Source organism: Leucoraja erinacea, chromosome 3 (assembly GCF_028641065.1).
Source record: "Leucoraja erinacea ecotype New England chromosome 3, Leri_hhj_1, whole genome shotgun sequence".
In the NCBI taxonomy this organism is placed as follows: Eukaryota; Metazoa; Chordata; class Chondrichthyes; order Rajiformes; family Rajidae; genus Leucoraja; species Leucoraja erinaceus.
The window spans coordinates 105,286,402-105,304,738 of NC_073379.1; the positions used below are offsets into that span (position 1 = coordinate 105,286,402).

The following is an 18,337-nucleotide window of genomic DNA, read 5'->3' on the forward strand; positions in this document are numbered from 1 at the left end:
CTAATGTCCTGCACAGTTGCAGCATGACCTCCTGACTAATATAATCAATGCCCCAACCAATGAAGGCAAGCACACCATATGCCTTCTTTACCCATGTTGCCACTTACAGGGAGTTATGGACTTGGACCCGAAGATCCATCTGTACATCAATGGTGTTATAGGTCTTGCCATTAATTGTATATTTTCTAAGTACATTTGACCTTTAAGAAAACCTCAGGTTGACTTGGATTAAACTCCATCTGTTATTTCTCCATCCATTTCTATAGTTTATCTGTATCCCACTGTATCCCATACTTCCTCCTAGTCCATGACCCCTGCAATCTTGGTGTCATCTGCAAATTTACCAACGTACCCATCTACATTTATGCTCAAGTGTTTTATGTCACATATATGTCACAAGTAAGAGCGGTCCCAGTACACATCCTTGCAGAACTCCACTAGTCACTGATCTCCAACCTGTATATTGTCCTTCCACCACAACCCTCTATTTTCATCAAAAAGGCACTTATTAATAATCCATACAACCAAGTCACTGTTAATCCCATGCAGTTTAATCTTCTGGATCAGCCTACCTAGATGGGCTTTATAACATGTCTTACTAAATCCCATGTGGACAGCATCTACGACCCTACCATCATCGATCACCTTTGTCACCTCCTCAAAAAACTCAATCAATGCCTTGCTACTTACAAAGGCATGCTGACTGACTCTAATTAATCCATCTTCTTCGAAATGGGGAGTAATTCCTATTCTGAAGAGCCCTCTCCAATAGCTTCCCTGCCTCAGATACGAAGCTCACCAGCCTGGATTCTCTCACCTTCCCTGATAACAATAACAATATCAGCTACTCTCCAGTCATCCAGGACCTCGCTGAGGCTAGTGAAGACACAAAGGTCTTTGTCAAGGCTCCTGCAATCTCCTCTCTTGCCTCACTCAATATCCTGGGATAGAACCGGCCAGGCTATTGGGATTCATCTATCTTAATGCTCTCAAGACTCGTAACACCTCCTCCTTCTTAATCTCAAGCTGCTCTTGCATATTGGTATTCACCAATCTCTGATCTCACCATCTTCCATGTCCTTCTCCTTCGTGAACCAGATACAAAGTATTCAGTTAGTACCTTAACCACATCCAGGTATGAGTTTTCTCCTTTATCCTTGAGCAATCCGACCTTCTCCCTTGTTATCCCCTTGTTTTTAATGTAATTAAGATATCATGGGATTTTCTTTAATCCAGCGTGTGAAAGCCACTTTGAGTCTTCTTTTGACCCTTCTAATTGACCCTTTAAGTCCTCGCCGCCTTTCTTTAAGATTCACTAAGGTCCTGACTGATTTAGAGTCATACAGCATGGAAGCAGGCCCTTCAGTCCAACTTGTCCATACTGACCAAGATGCCCTATCTAAGCCAGTCGCACTTGCCTGCATTGGCTCCATACTCCTCTCAACCTTTCCTATTCATGTACCTGTCTTTTAAATGTTGTTAGTGTACCTTTAAATGTTTTTTTCTTAAACCTTGCCCATGCTTTATTTTTCTTCTTGACCAAATTTAAGACCTCTTGGTCATCCAAGGTTTCCTCACTTTGACATCCTTATCCCTCCTCCTTACATGGATATCCTGAACTTTGATCAACTGGTCTTTAAATTACTCTTGCATGTCAGATGTAGATTTACCCAATAATATGTGTCGGAAGCAACTACAGATGCTGGTTTAAACCAAAGATATACACTAGAAGCTGGAGCAACTCAGCAGGTCAGGCAGCATCTCTGAAGAAAAGGAATAGATGACTTCTTGGGAACGGTCCCGAAAACCTATTTCTTTTCTCCAAAGATGCTGCCTGACACACTGAGTTACTCCAGCTTTTTGAGTCTATCTTCAGTTTATCCAATAATAATTGCTCTCAGATTCTCCCGCCTGAGCTCCTGCCTAATAACTGTAATTTGCCTTACTCCAATGTAGCACCTTCTCACAAGGTCCAGATTTGTCCCTATTCTAAAACAATCTTAAAACTCCTGGAGTTGGAACAACTATCCCTAAAATGCTCTTCCACTGAAATACCAATCACCGGGCCAGACACATTTCCCATAACTAGGTCCAATATGTTCTCTTTGAGTTGTACTAACAACATACGGTTTCAAGAAACTCTCTTAGATTCACTTAACAAATTCTGCCACGTCTAAGCCTTTGTCATTGAGCAAGTACAAGTCAACTTTGAGGAAGTTAAAGTCACCCACTGAGAAGATTCCGTTGCTTTGATATCTTTCAGTAATCTCTCTATATATTTGTTCCTCAATCCCCCCCCCCCTCCACCCCTTGCTAATGGTGGCAAAAGCACAATCCCATTAGAGTGCTTGCACCTTTCTTATTTTTCAGCTCTCCTCATATTGCCACAGTGGACAAACCCTCCAATATGTCCTCTGAGTGCCGCCTTGGCAGTCTCTCTGATTAATAGTGCAACTCTTCCACCTCTTTTCCCTCTCTCTATCACAGCTGTAACATCAAAACCATGGAACATTCAGCGGCTGTACATGTCCCTCTCACAGTCATGTTTCTGCAATAGCCACAACATCATAGTCCCAAGCACTGACCCAAGCTCTGTTCATTTGCATTTATTCAGATTCAGATTCAATTTTAATTGTCATTGTCAGTGTACAGTACAGATGTACTATCCCACACAGTGTACAGTACAGATGTACAGATCCCAATATGTCTTGAAATAAACACACCAGCCCATTAGCTTCATCATATCCCTTCACCTCTCCCTGCCTGTCCTTCCTTTGAGACTTGCCTAACCTGTAGTTTTCCACCATCCTTCCAATTTCTGACTTGTTACTCTGTTCCAACCCCATTGCCTCTCTGGTTTAAATCGTCCAGAGTAGTACAGGAATATAGAAAGGTTTGAGATATGGGGAAAAAGTTGAGGGGAGCAAGGAGTCAATTCTGAATCTTATCATGATTAAAACCACCCTTCATTAAAATACACAAAAAGTTAAAAGCCCAACCCATATAAATCTTAGGTAACATCCCATGAGAGAGATCAACTAATATTATATAATGCTTGGAAGATTTTCTAAAAATTACCCGGTGATTTTATTTGCAGATATATCACCAATTCTCTGTATGTAAATGTGAGAAATGTCCTGAATAAAGCATAGAAACTTAGAAAATAGGTGCAGGAAGAGGCCATTCTGCCCTTCGAGCCAGCACCACCATTCATTGTGATCATGGCTGATCATCCCCTATCAATAACCTGTGCCTGCCTTCTCCCCATATCCCTCGACTCCACTAGCCCCTAGAGCTCTATCTAACTCTCTCTTAAATCCATCCAGTGACTTGGCCTCCACTGCCCTCTGTGGCAGGGAATTCCATAAATTCACAGCTCTCTGGGTGAATTTGTTTTTCTCATCTCAGTCTTAAATGACCTCCCCTTTATTCTAAGACTGTGTGAGCCTGGTTCTGGACTCGCCCAACATTGGGAACATTTTTCCTGCATCTAGCTTGTCCAGTCCTTTTATAATTTTATATGTTAAAGGCATAAATGTGTTTGGAAGAGAAGAAATATTATCAGAGCTATAAATGTGTGTGAGATTAAGAGTTGAGCATTCATAGTTTCAAAATATTCAGAGGTGAAATAACAGGATTGGATATGGCTGGGTCAATTGAAGATTCCATTACACGTGGGTCATGAAGTACATGCAGAAAAGAACCCCCACTGATATGGAACAATGATGAATGGTCTACTTATACAAGAGAAACTGAGTTTATTTCACATAAAAGAAAACAAGCTAAGATTTTATGATGTTCCTCAATATGACAAGTTTTTTGGAGAAAATAAGTTGCTAGAACTAGAAGTTGCAATTGGTAGTCAGTCAGAAGCTGGAGGATGTATATTTAAAATCCCCAAATGATTAGAGAAAGCAGAAAACAACAATAAAAATAATAAATTCCCTTTGTTTTGGAGAAATATGGATAACATAGGAAACTATAGGCCGGTGAGCCTCACAGCCGTGATATGAAGGCTATTGGAGAGGATTTTTAGTGGCACAATTTACTTGCATTTGGAAGAAAATGGGCCAATTACAGACAATCGGCATGGCTTTGTTCAGAGCAGGTCATGCAAAGGTGGTGATTGACGAGGCTAGGACAGTGGATGTTGTCTACATGGTAGGCTAATCCAGAAGACTAAGATGCTTAGTGTCCATGGTAATTTGCTGGTTTGGATTCAGAACTGGCTTATCTGTGGATAATAATAATAATAAATTTTATTTATGGGCGCCTTTCAAGAGTCTCAAGGACACCTTACAAAAATTTAGCAGGTAGAGGAAAAACATGTAAGGGGAATTAAATAAATAGTAGAGACATGACTAGTACACAAAGTAAAGACAGAATTCAATACAAAACACAATAATAAGGCAATTAATGCACAGATGAAAAGGGAGGGGGACGTGAGGCTAAGGATAGTCCCAGAGAGTGGTGAATCTCTGGAACTCTCTGCCACAGAAGGTAGTTGAGGCCAGTTCATTGGCTATATTTAAGAGGGAGTTAGATGTGGCCCTTGTGGCTAAGGGGATCAGGGGGTATGGAGAGAAGGCAGGTACGGGGGATACTGAGTTGGATGATCAGCCATGATCATATTGAATGGCAGTGCAGGCTCGAAGGGCCGAATGGCCTACTCCTGCACCTAATTTCTATGTTTCTATGTTTCTATGATAGGCAGAGGTGAAGAGATGGGTCTTGAGGCAGGACTGGAAGATGGTGAGGGACACAGAATTGCAGATCAGTTGGGGGGAGGGAGTTCCAGAGCCTGGGAGCTGCCCTGGAGAAGGCTCTGTCCCCTAAACTGCGGAGGTTGGACTTGTGGATGGAGAGGAGACCGGCTGATGTGGATCTGAGGGACCGTGAGGGTTGGTAGGGGGAGAGGAGGTCAGTGAGATATGGGGGGCCAGATGGTGGAGGGCTTTGTAGGTGAGGACCAGGATTTTGTAGGTGATCCGGTGGGAGATGGAAAGCCAGTGAAGTTGTTTGAGGACTGGAGTGATGTGATGCCAGGATTTGGTGTGGGTGATGAGTCGGGCGGCTGCGTTATGGACCAGTTGGAGTCAGTTGATGTAGTTGGAGCTGATGCCAAGGAGAAGTGAGTTGCAATAGTCCAGTCGGGAGGAGATGAAGGCATGGATGACTCTTTCAGCAGCGGATGACCAAAAGTAGTAAAAGAAAGGTGTTATTCTAGCTGGTTGATGGGGATAATGAACTTGGCAATGATGGGGGCTGCCCAGGGAAGTAACCAGTGGTGTTCCGCAGGGATCAATGGTGTGCACTCTGCTGCTTGTGACATAGATGAATTGGATGGGGTTGGTTAGCAAGTTTACAAACGACACAAACATTGGTGGAGTTGAGCTATTATGAAAGCACAGCGGTGGTCACAGTATAAATGTGTGCTGTTTCCAAAATGATTAACTAAATTGGCTGTCCTTCCTTTGGTGACACAAGGTTATGTGATGCATAGTTCCGTTTAGTTTATTGAGTAGATTTACAGTGAAAAGCTTTTGTTGCATGCTAATCAGTCAGCAGAAAGACAAAACATGATTACAATCGAGTCATTTACAGTGTATAGATATATGATAGGGGAATAACGTTTAGTGTAAGGCAATGCCAGCATAGTCCGATCAAGGATAATCTGACAGTCACTAATGAGGTAGATAGTAGTTCAGCACTGCTCTCTGGTTGTGGTAGGATGATTCAGTTGCCTGATAACAGCTGGGAAGAAACTGTCCCTGAATCTGGAGTTGTGCATTTTCACACTTCGGTACCTTTTTGCCTGATGGAAGAGGGGGAGAAGAGGGAGGGTCCATAGAAACATAGAAAACAGGTGCAGGAGGAGGCCATTCGGCCCTTCCAGCCAGCACCACCATTCATTGTGATCATGGCTGATCGTCCCCAATCAATAACCCGTGCCTGCCTTCTCCCTATATTCCTTGATTTCACTAGCCCCCACAGCTCTATCTAACTCTCTCTTAAATCCATCCAGTGATTTGGCCTCCACTGCCCTCTGTGGCAGGCTGGACCAGGGCGCAACTCATCCTTGACTATGTTGCCGGCCTTGCAGCCAGCAAATTGAGTCAATACCAGGGACGTTGGTATGTGTTGATGGTCTGGGCTACGTCCACAATGCGCTGCAATTTCTTGTGTGGTTTTTGATGGAGTTGTTTCCAAACCAAGCTGTAATGCATCCTGATGAAATGCTTTGTATGGTACATCTCTAGAAGTTGGTGAGAGTTATATGGGGCATGCCACATGTCCTCAGCCTTCTAGTGGTCCATTTTAGTTGATAACTATGATAGCAATGGAACATTGAGAGCATGGTATTGTATATAGTATAGCAAGCGCTTTTCCAGTCAACCTCATGGTTACAAACAGCAAGTAGATGGGAGAAATTGTTGGAATCGTGTAAACAGCAGCCTAGGAATTAGATTTTATAGCACCAGTTCTGCTGTTAACTGACAGTTAAAAAGCTGTTGAAAACTTGTAAATTCACAAACAATTTTACAATCATGTTTTAAGACTGTCATGCCCTTGACAATCTCACACATGTAATTCCCCAGCTACGCTAAGTGGGGTCCTGGACAAAACAAGGTACCCCTGTACTTTTCCAATGGTGCATAGAAGGCCTGCACCACCTGCAGGCCACTGATGCAAAAAGCAGGTTCCCATTGCATGATGAAGGAGATCCACTGGACATGAGCAGGAGTTTGGCTGCAAATAAAAAACAATTCAGGCCAGTTCCTTTTAAAGCACGTACTGATTCAGTACCATTTTGGGCAACCATCTTCCTCTCCAATCAGCCGGAAATGGCAGTGGACCGTGGGTCAAATGAGATGGAGGAACTGAGTGAAATCCAGGTTAGCCAGGAAGTGGTGTTAGGTAAATTGAATGGATTAAAGGCCGATAAATCCCCAGGGCTCGATAGGCTGCATGCCAGAGTACTTAAGGAAGTAGCTCCAGAAATAGTGGATGCATTAGTGATCATTTTTCAAAACTCTTTAGATTCTGGAGTAGTTCCTGAGGATTGGAGGGTAGCTAATGTAACCCCACTTTTTTTAAAAAGGGAGGGAGAGAGAAAACGGGGAATTACAGACCAGTTAGTCTAAGATCGGTAGTGGGGAAACTGCTAGAGCCAGTTATTAAAGATGGGATAGCAGCACATTTGGAAATTGGTGAAATCATTGGACAAAGTCAGCATGGATTTACAAAAGGCAAATCATGTCTGACGAATCTGATAGAATTTTTCGAGGATGTAGTGGCATGATGTGGATAGAGAACTGGCTAGCAAACAGGAAGCAAAGAGTAGGAGTAAACGGGTCCTTTTCAGAATGGCAGGGAGTGACTAGTGGGGTACCCCAAGGCTCCGTACTGGGACCCCAGCTATTTACAATATAAATTAATGATTTGGACGAGGGAATTGAATGCAACATCTCCAAGTTTTTCGGATGACACTAAGCTGGGGGGCAGTGTTAGCTGTGAGGAGGATGCTAGGAGACTGCAAGGTGACTTGGATAGGCTGGGTGAGTGGGGGCAAATGCATGGCAGATGCAGTATAATGTGGATAAATGTGAGGTTATCCACTTTGGTGGCAAAAACAGGAAAGTAGACTATTATCTAAATGGTGGCCGAGTAGGAAAAGGGGAGATGCAACGAGACCTAGGTGTCATGGTACACCAGTCATTGAAAGTAGGCATGCAGGTGCAGCAGGCAGTGAAGAAAACGAATGGTATGTTAGCATTCATAGCAAAAGGATTTGGGTATAGGAGCAGGGAGGTTCTACTGAGTTGTACAGGGTCTTGGTGAGACCACACCTGGAGTATTGTGTATAGTTTTGGTCTCCAAATGTGAGGAAAGACATTATTGCCATAGAGGGAGTGCAGAGACGGTTCACCAGACTGATTCCTGGGATGTCAGCAGGGCGGAAAATCCGGGGGGGGCCAGAGGGGCCATGTTTTGAGAGGTGCGGGACATCCCCCCCAGGGTTTCAGTGATGCGTATTTTAAAATCTCCGGTTTTCGCGAGACAGTGGGGGTGGGACTGATGATCGAGGGCGCGATGATTGGAGGAGGGAGGAGTGGGGGGGGGTGTGGGACTGATGATCAATGGCGCGATGATTGGAGGAGGGAGGGAGTGGGGGGGGCGGGACTGATGATCGAGGGCGCGATGATTGGAGGAGGGGAGGAGTGGGGGGGGGGTGGGACTGATATTCGAGGGCGCGATGATTGGAGGAGGGAGGAGTGGGGGGGGGGGGGGGGGGGGGACTGATGATCGAGGGTGCGATGATTGGAGGAGTGGGGGGGGCGGGGGACTGATGATCGAGGGGCGCGATGATTGGAGGAGTGCGCGGGGGGGGCGGGACTGATGATCGACTGGGCGCGATGATTTGGAGGAGGGAGGAGTGGGGGGGCGGGACTGAGGAGAGAGTGCGGTAATTGGAGGAGGGAGATGTGGCACAGACCTGCGCCTCATCCACAGGCAGGATCGATCCCGGCCGGGTCTCCAGCGCTGTCCCGAGTTCCCCCCCCCCTCCCCCCACGGGTGGCTAGAGAGGTCGGGAGTCAGACGCGAGCTGTGACCCCAGGCCCACCGCCAGAGTTTAGAAACAGCGCTAAAGCCAGTTGAACACTGCCTGGACTTGCAGTAAATATGGCCAGTGCGGAGAAGCAGCGCTGGTATCCCGTCAGTCCAGACAGGGCTGTAGGTTAACCCGGTGAGACAGGCAGACTTCAGCTGCATTTAGCGCTGGATTGAGCCTCCGAAGCCTCACGGGCACCCCCGGTCCCCTCCATGTTTTGATAGCGAGTTCCGCTCTTAGATGTCAGGACTTTCATATGAAGAAAGACTGGATAGACTCGGCTTGTACTCGCTAGAATTTAGAAGATAAGGGGGGATTTTTTTTTTTTTTTTTAAGAAGTACAATACAGTGGTACCTTTTTCCAGGTTCCCAAAATTATGTTAACATAAGACATTCTCTGTACAACTTGAGGGGGGATCTTATAATAACTTACAAAATTCTTAAGGGGTTGGACAGGCTAGATGCAGGAAGATTGTTCCCGATGTTGGGGAAGTCCAGGACAAGGTGGTCACAGTTTAAGGATAAGAGGGAAATCCTTTAGGACCGAGATGAGAAAAACATTTTTCACACAGAGAGTGGTGAATCTCTGGAACTCTCTGCCACAGAAGGTAGTTGAGGCCAGTTCATTGGCTATATTTAAGAGGGAGTTAGATGTGGCCCTTGTGGCAAAAGGGATCAGGGGGTATGGAGAGAAGGCAGGTACAGGATACTGAGTTGGATGATAAGCCATGATCATATTGAATGGCGGTGCAGGCTCGAAGGGCCAAATGGCCTACTCCTGCGCCTATTTTCTATGTTTCTATGTTTCTATGATCCCTGCCAACTCTAACCACTGCTACTGATGCGAATCATAGAGATTCAGATGAAAACAGGCACCTTGGCACACTCAATGTATATGTGTGATCAAAAATCTAAACACACATTCAATCCATTTCTTTACATACCATTCTTTACATACTGGGGGAAATTTACAGTGTTGTGGCGCCATCTGGTGGTCGGGCCATTGGTTAACCGAACCCTCGTTCATCATTTGGTAAGAGGCATGTGCCTGAGGGGCGGGGGTTAGAAAGGAAGTCGAGGGAGTGCCCTGCTGCAGCGACACGCAGTTACTCTGGGCACTGCAACACTGCTATTGTTTTGGAATTCTTTTTTGTTTAATAAATCTTGTCCTTGAGTTCACAATGTGTGGCTCACTTTATTGCACTTTGTTGGTGACCTTAACATTTTCCAAACTGTGGTTTTGCATCACACAATGGAAGCAGCTAACAGCCCGCCCGATACAGTCACAGGCCCTCCGGCTCAGCAGAACATGGTTGCGGTTAAATAGCCCGTGTTTTGGACGTTGCAGCCACATGCACGGTTTTAGCCGTCCGAGGCTCCATTTAATATTCGGCACATTACTGCTGACGACACAAAATATTATTACTTGGTCATAGAAACATAGAAACATAGAAATTAGGTGCAGGAGTAGGCCATTCGGCCCTTCGAGCCTGAACCGCCATTCAATATGATCATGGCTGATCATCCAACTCAGTATCCCGTACCTGCCTTCTCTCCATACCCCCTGATCCCCTTAGCCACAAGGGCCACATCTAACTCCCTCTTAAATATAGCCAATTAACTGGCCTCAACTACCCTCTGTGGGTGAGAGTTCCAGAGATTCAACACTCTCTGCGTGAAAAAAAGTTCTTCTCATCTCGGTTTTAAAGGATTTCCCCTTTATCCTTAAGCTGTGACCCCTTGTCCTGGACTTCCCTAACATCGGGAACAATCTTCCTGCATCTAGCCTGTCCAACCCCTTAAGAATTTTGTAAGTTTCTATAAGATCCCCTCTCAATCTTCTAAATTCTAGAGAGGTCGGAGCCTTGAATCAGGACACGGCCAGTCGTCTCGTTCATTTTCTTCGCCAGCCGCCGGCTGCTGGCGAGTATGACGGCCTGAAGGCGCTCCTATTGCGTACTTTCGGGCACAGCAAGCGGGAGCGGGCTGCGAGGATTCCGAACATGGGTGGTCTCGGTGATAGCAAGCCGTCAGATCAGCCGCCAGCCCGGTTTCCTTTTTGAGCACGTGTTTCTGGAGCAGATGCCCGAGGACATCCGCCATCTCCTCGCGGGTGAGGATTTTGCTGACAATCCCCCACCCCCCCACCCCCTCCCCTGGCTGGCTGAACGTGCCGACGAACTTTGGCACGCCAAACAGCAGGGTGCCTATTCAATGCATCCTGCGGCCATTGCTCATATCCGGGAAACACTGTGGCCCAACAAAGATGTTTGTGTGAATTGAATTGTTTGTGTGTCTTGTAGAAATTGTTTTGTTTGTATGGCTGTCGAAACAGAGTTTCATTTGAGCCTCATTTGAGGTTCAAATGACAATGAATAAATATTGTATTGAATTGTATTGTATTGTCGAACTGGAGAAATTATTTATTATACTTAATTCACCAATTATCCCCACTCCTCCAGATCTTTTACCATTTACTACTTCTCCTTTCCCCCCTGTATAATCCGTCCCTACTAGTTCTCCACCACCACCCTCACATCATTGCTCCAACTCTCTGCAAACTGAAGCCAGTTTAACTTTTCCCAGTTATGCTGAAAGGTCATCAACAAACTTTAAACTTTTGTTTCTCTCTCCACAGATTTCAGTTTAAAGATACTGCATGGAAACAGGCCCTTCCGCCCACCGAGTTCACGCTGATTGTTGATCACCCATACACTAGTTCTAATTCTATGTTATTCCACTCTTGCATCATAGAAACATAGAAACATGGAAATAGGTGCAGGAGTAGGCCATTCGGCCCTTTGAGCCTGCGCCGCCATTCAATATGATCATGGCTGATCATCCAACTCAGTACCTGCCTTCTCTCCATACCCCCTGATCCCTTTAGCCACAAGGGCCACATCTAATTCCCTTAAATATAGCCAATGAAATGGCCTCAACTACCTTCTGTGGCAGAAAATTCCAGAGATTCACCGCTCTCTGTGTAAAAAAAAAATGTTTTTCTCATCTCGGTCCTAAAAGATTTCCCCTTTATCCTTAAACTGTGACCCCTTGTCCTGGACTTCCCCAACATCGGGAACAATCTTCCTGCATCTAGCCTGTCCAACCCCTTAAGAATGTTGTACGTTTCTATAAGATCACCCTGCATCCTACACACTAGGGGCAATTTACATCCTACACAATTTACAGAAACCATTTAACCTACAAACCTACACATGTTTGGAATGTGGGAGGAAACTGAAGCAACTAGAGCAAACCCACACGGTCACAGGGAGAACATGCAAACTTTACACAGACAGCACCCATAGTCAGGATCGATCCAGGGCCTCTGGTGCTGTGAGGCAGCAGCTCTACTGATGCATCACTGCACCGCCCAATGCTGCCTAACCAACAAAATATTTCCAGATTCTTATGCTTTTTTCTTCAAATTTGTAGCATCCAAAATGTTTTGTTCCAGCGTACTTCTCTTGATGATTGAGACATGACAACAACGTTATCTTACACTTTCTCTCAACAAATATTGGGTACTACAGGAAATATTCAGCATTTAAACCATGTCAAACTGTAACACCTGCACCAATCCAACCAATAAGGAAGTGGATGATTCAGATTTAGACACTATAGTTTTTCACCCTCATGTAATTGTAATGATCATAGTCCAATCATCTGTAATTTTAGGATTACGTATGAGGATCACGTGCTTTCCTAAAGGATTTTTTCATTTTCCACATACCTGAAATGCAAATAAATGCAGCTGAGAAGAAGGCTTCATTGTCGAAGGAAAGTTCATCTGTTAGGGCAGTGGCAGTGTAGGTGGACATGTGTGAACAGGCACATTCCACAAAGTTATTTGCTTCAAAAACCACTCGACAGAACAGGTTACTTGACGACCAACTATTTAAAACAAAAGAGGTAAACATATCAAATGTTAGACTGAATTGAAAAGAAGTCAAATGCTAGTTGTTCCCCAGAGGTGTCTCTTGCATGCAATGTGACAACGCTGACAATCATTTTATACCCCAGCCGTCTTTGTGTCTAAACAACTAAAATACTCAAATGCATCGTTCTGTATGATCATGAAATGCATCATCCACCGGCGGGGTCCCAACATCAGAAGCCTGGATCGCCTCAACGCAGAGGGAGAACAAGGAGGAAAGAAAGAGACAAGGACTTTAAGACTTTAGCCTTCCATCACAGTGAGGAGGTGTCTGGTTAGCTCACTGTGGTGGATATTAAACTGTGTTAAGTGTGTGTTGTGTTATTTTATTCTATGTTATGACTGCAAGGTATACAATTTCGTTCAGACTGAAATGTCGTAATGACAATAAAGGATACTTTACTTTACTTCCTGGAATCCAGATTTACTTCAAACAGCAAGGACGTTAAGCAGACAGCTTCATATAAAGTTTGGAACTTGAGCTGTGAGTAACAAACAGGTGCCTTGAGACTGTTTATTAACGTTCAGGGGAGATTGGTTTCCAGGATAAGGTCTATGGTTAGGTACAAGAAGGAATGTAGGTATTATGTCAAGCAAATTGACAGTTAAGGTCTATTTTTGTGCAGCAGTCTCTGACGCAAGCAGAGCTTATATTTCCCTTAAAAAATGAATTTGATTTCTTACTGCAATGTTGACTTATTTGTGTGGAGAAACATTCAGCCAAGCTGCATTACTAAAATGTGAAAGTTACTGCCAACTGATCATCTCAGATAATAAAAACATTTGCAGTTCCACTTTAAGAGCCTCCACCAGGTGGCGCCATATGATGGCAGCCTCGCCAACAGTCTGTCTTGTCCTTTTCTTCTTTTGTTGATTTTAGTCTGTTGTTAAATGGATGTTTTAGTGTATTTTTCATTTTGTATTATGTTTGGGGAAACTTGTTTTAATCTCTTTCCTCGATGGAGATGCAACCGTATCCTGCGGACTTAACATCATGGAGCTTGCGATCCCTTGGTTAGGGTTCGACTTCAGGAGCTCCAACCGCAGTAGCCCCAATCGCGGCTACGGGATATTCAATTGCCGCAACTGCGGATGGTTTGACTGCCCCGACCGCGGGAGAAAAGGAGGGAAGAAGGTATTATGTTATTGCCTTCCATCACTGTGCGCAGTGGTGGATGTTTATGTTAATTTCTATGTAGTTGTGTGTCTTGTTGCTTTTTTGGTATGACAAATCAAATTCCTTGGATGTTTTACATAGTTGGCTAAGAAGTTGATTGCAATTTCAATTACATTGTGTTAATGTTAATGTTCCCATTTGAAATCTGAGCAATCTATAGATTGCCATGGGAGTGGATACATTTTTTGATAACCTGCAGCCTAAAGTCAGGGCTTCGTTCAAATATTTGTTTAGAACTTGATTTGAGCTGGCTAGCAAGTGGCAAAGGCAGCAATAAGAATTGATGTGGATAGTACCCAAACAGGAAAAAAGACCAGAGACACTTCAAAGCCTCCCGACTTACTGCGCAGCACAAGGTTGCATACCCGATGGCCGCAATCATGCTCGAGAACAGGCCTGGGACGATAACAAGCCTGGGACGATAACAGGCCATTCTCGATTACAGGCCTGGGTCACTGCCCCAGTATCAGAGAAGAGATGGAGGAGATGTGGCAGATGCTGAACAAAGGACCCAGTAAGGGACTTTGGGTCCTACAGTTCGACTGCGGAACCCCCCCCCCCCCCCCCCCCCCCCCCCCCCCCCCCCCCCCCTGCTGGAGCCCCCCGCCCCCCTCCCCCCCCGGAGAACAAGGACTGAAGAGGACCAGACATGGGGAGAGACATTGGTTCACAGGACAACAGCTGCAATGGACTTTGTGGCCCGCTGCAGCTGGGACTGTAAAATGGCAACTCTTGCATATGGACTCAGTGGGCTGTTCTTGTACTAACTGGGGGATTGCAGTTGTGTACGGGGATAGTCTTGCTGGGCTGTGGGGGGAAAAAATATATTCCACTGTATCTGGTACACAATAAATAAACCATTGAACCAAAGCAAACATGGCAGGTGGAAGACTTGCTTGAAGTTTGCTTAAGGGGCAGTGAAATATTCCTCCTGAAAATAACATTCTTGCAATGGATCTGGCAACTCCCACATTCCTACAGATGCCCAATTTTCCATGATCTGAGAAAACTGGCACATCTCGTTTAAAATGTAATGGCTACGTAAGTGTTGTGATGGTAATTCCATTCAATATGATCATGGCCTATCATCCACAATGAGTTTCCTGTTCCTGCTTTCACCCCATATCCCTTGATTCTGTTAGCAAGTAGTAGTTATATTAGATCGTTCAGTATTAGAGAGGGGTGGGCCAGGGAGAGGGTGGAAACACAGCAGGGTATGGGCTGAGGTGAGACAGAAGGTCTGTGGTGGACAGAAGGAGGTCGGGTGCTTGGAGGCAATACTGTGGAGGGATGAGGGGGACTCAGACCAGATACTGTGGAAGGGATGAATCATAGTTATAGAGTGATACAATGTGGAAACAGGCCCTTCAGCCCAAATTGGCCACACCGGCCAACAATGTCTCAGCTACACATCCCACTTGCCTGCACTTGGTCCATATCCCTCCAAACCCGTCCTATCCATATACTTGTCTAACTGTTTCTTAAACAATGGGATAATCCCAGCCTCAACTACCTCCTCTGGCAGCTTATTCCACACCCACCACTCTTTTCCCCTTCACCTTTAATCTGTCCTCTGGTCCTTGATTCCCCTACTCTGGGCAAGAGACTCTGTGCATCTACCCGATCTATTCCTCACATGATTTTGTACACCTCTATAAGATCCCCCCTCATCCTCCTGTGCTCCATGGAATAGAGACCCAGCCTATACAGCCTCTCCCTATAGCTCACACCCTCTAGTCCTGGCAACATCCTCATTAATCTTTTCCGAACCTTTACAAGCTTGACAATATCTTTCTTATAACATGGTGCCCAAAAAATGAACACAATATTCTAAATGCGGTCTCACCAACGTCTTATAAAACTACAACATAGAAACATAGAAACATAGAAATTAGGTGCAGGAGTAGGCCATTCGGCCCTTCGAGCCTGCACCGCCATTCAATATGAATATCCGGTAGGCGGCGCGGCTCTGGCCAGCAGCGGCCTCTGCAGCCTGTCCGCGTTTTTTATTATTTTTTGTCTGTGTTTTTATGTAGTTTTTGTTATTTTATGTTGGGGTGTGTGTGTGGGGGGATGGGGTGGGGGGTGGGAGGGGGGGGGAAACTTTTGAATCTCTCCCTGCACTGGAGACCCGACCTTTTCTCGTCGGGTCTCAGGTGTCGTTGAGGCCGCAACGAGGAGCAGCCTCCAACGGGAAGAAGCCGGGGACTCTGGTGCCGATTCACCGTTGCCGTCGCGGAGCTGGCCGAGACCGGAGCGGGTGGAGCGGTGGAGGAGCGCTGCTGCTGCTGCTGCTGCTGCTGCGATGCCGATGCCGCTGCTGCTGCTGATGCGAAGGCTGCTACTGCGGGTCTGCGGACGGCGGCACCGGGAGCCCGCGGATCCCTGGAGGGAGACCGCTTTTCGGGGCTCCTGCAACGGTGAATTCTCCCGCCCGTGTTGCGGGGTTGAAGAGCTCCTGGAGCGGGGCCTAACACCATTGCCCCGCGCGGCTGGAATGGCCGCGGGATTTTGCGAGCGCACACCGGGGGCTCCAACACCAAGACCCGGTGTGCGACCTCGCACCACCCGGCGTGGCTTTAATGGCCGCGGGACAATCGCCATCGCCAGCCGGGGGCTTTGACTTTGACTCTGACATCGGGGGGGGGAGAGTGCAGTGGAGAGATAAGTTTTTTTGGCCTTCCATCACAGCTATGTGATGGATGTTTATGTAAAATGTAATTATGTTGTGTCTGGGGTCTATTTGTGTGTAAAGTATGGCTGCAGAAACGGCATTTCGTTTGGACCTCCAGGGGTCCAAATGACAATTAAATTAACTCTTGACTCTTGATCATGGCTGATCATCCAACTCAGTATCCCGTACCTGCCTTCTCTCCATACCCCCTGATCCCCTTAGCCACAAGGGCCACATCTAACTCCCTCTTAAATATAGCAATTTTTATTTATTATTATAGCAATACCAACATGACCTCCCAAATTCCATACTCAATACTCTGACTGATGACGGCCAAAGTGCTAAATACCTTTTTGACCGCCTTATCGACCTGCGACTCGACCTTCAAGGAACCATGCACCTGTACTCCTAGATCCCTCTGCTCTAAACCACTACCCAGAGGCCTACCATTTAGTGTGTATGTCCTGCCTTGTTCGACGTCCCAAAATACAACCCCTCATACTTCTGTGTATTAAATTCCATCAACCATTCCTCCGCCCACCTGGCCAATCGATCCAGATCCTGCTGCAATCTTACAACCATCTTCACTATCTGCAAAACCACTCACTTTTGTATCATCAGCAAATTTTCTAATCTTGCCCTGTGTGTTCTCATCCAAATCATTGATGTAGATGACAAACAGTAACGGGCCCAGCGCCGAACCCTGAGGCACACCACTAGTCACAGGCCTCCAGTCCAAGAAGGAACCCTCCACCGTCACCCTCTGCTTCCTTCCATGGAGCCAATTTGCTATCCATTTTGCTATCTCTCCTTGGATCTCATGCGACCTAACCTTACAGAGCAGCCTACCATGTGGAACCTTGTACATGGGCTTTGCTGAAGTCCATGTACACAACATCTACAGGTTTGCCTTCATAGACCTTTTTGGTCACGTCTTCAAAAAAATCAATCAGATTTGTGAGACACGACCTCCCACGTACAAAACCATGTTGACTATCCCTAATCAGCCCTTGCCCATCCAAATGCCTGTATAACCTCAGAATACTTTCTTGTAACATTCCAACTGCAGATGTTAAGCTCACCGGCCTATAGTTCCCAGCATTGTTCCTGCAGCCCTTCTTGAAAAGAGGTACAACATTTGCCACGCTCCATTCTTCCGGTACCTCGTCTGTATTTAAGGACGACTCGTAAATTTCAACCAGGGCTCCTGCAATTTCCTCTCTGGTTTCCCACAATGTTCTCGGATATTTCTGATCAGGCCCTGGAGATATGTCAACCTTCATACACGATATAAAGTACTTCTTCAACGGTAATACTGACTGCTCTCAAGACACTTCCATTGACACTTCCAAGTTCCTCCGTCCTACTGTCTTTCTCCTCGGTAAATACAGAGGAGAGGAGAAATATCATTGAGAACATTGCCCATCTCCTGTGGCTCCACACAGAGGTGACCACTTTGATTCCTGAGAGGTCCCACTCTCTCTCTAGTTAACCTTTCCCCCCTTATGTATTTATTTAAAAAAATGGGATGAGGGGTCACAGACGAGATGGAGTACACTATGAGGTGCAGGAATGAGGGCTTGGGGAGGTTAGAGTTGGTGTTAGAAAAAGCCACAACTGCGGCACCCCACAGAGCCACAAGAGCCACAAGACCCAGCAAAGTTGGCAACCCCACCCCATCTCCGAATCCCATATTTCTTTTTGATCACCACTCTCTCCCATCCCATTCCACCCATATCCCTCCCTCTGGCTTTACATTTTACTCTTGCTCTTCTTTCCTTATTTGTCACCCTTTTGTCTCCCTTTTTTTACCTCTCCCCTTGTCACTTGCTCCAATCATCTGCCAATTATCAGCCCACACATGCATCCACCGGTCACTTGCCAAGCATTACTCCACCTATCACTTGCTAACCTTTGCCCCACCCTCAACTTCCT

General features: G+C 45.9%; 1 protein-coding gene across 1 annotated transcript in view; it reads right to left on the reverse strand.

Moving 5' to 3' along the window:
- The window catches only part of LOC129695907 (adhesion G-protein coupled receptor V1-like), a 491,758-nt gene that overhangs the window by 154,827 nt on the left and 318,594 nt on the right, over positions 1-18,337 (reverse strand). Inside the window, exon 82 of the mRNA XM_055633356.1 lies at positions 12,348-12,508. Coding sequence (XP_055489331.1) covers positions 12,348-12,508 — 161 coding nt within the window. The remainder of the gene's footprint in view (positions 1-12,347; positions 12,509-18,337) is intronic.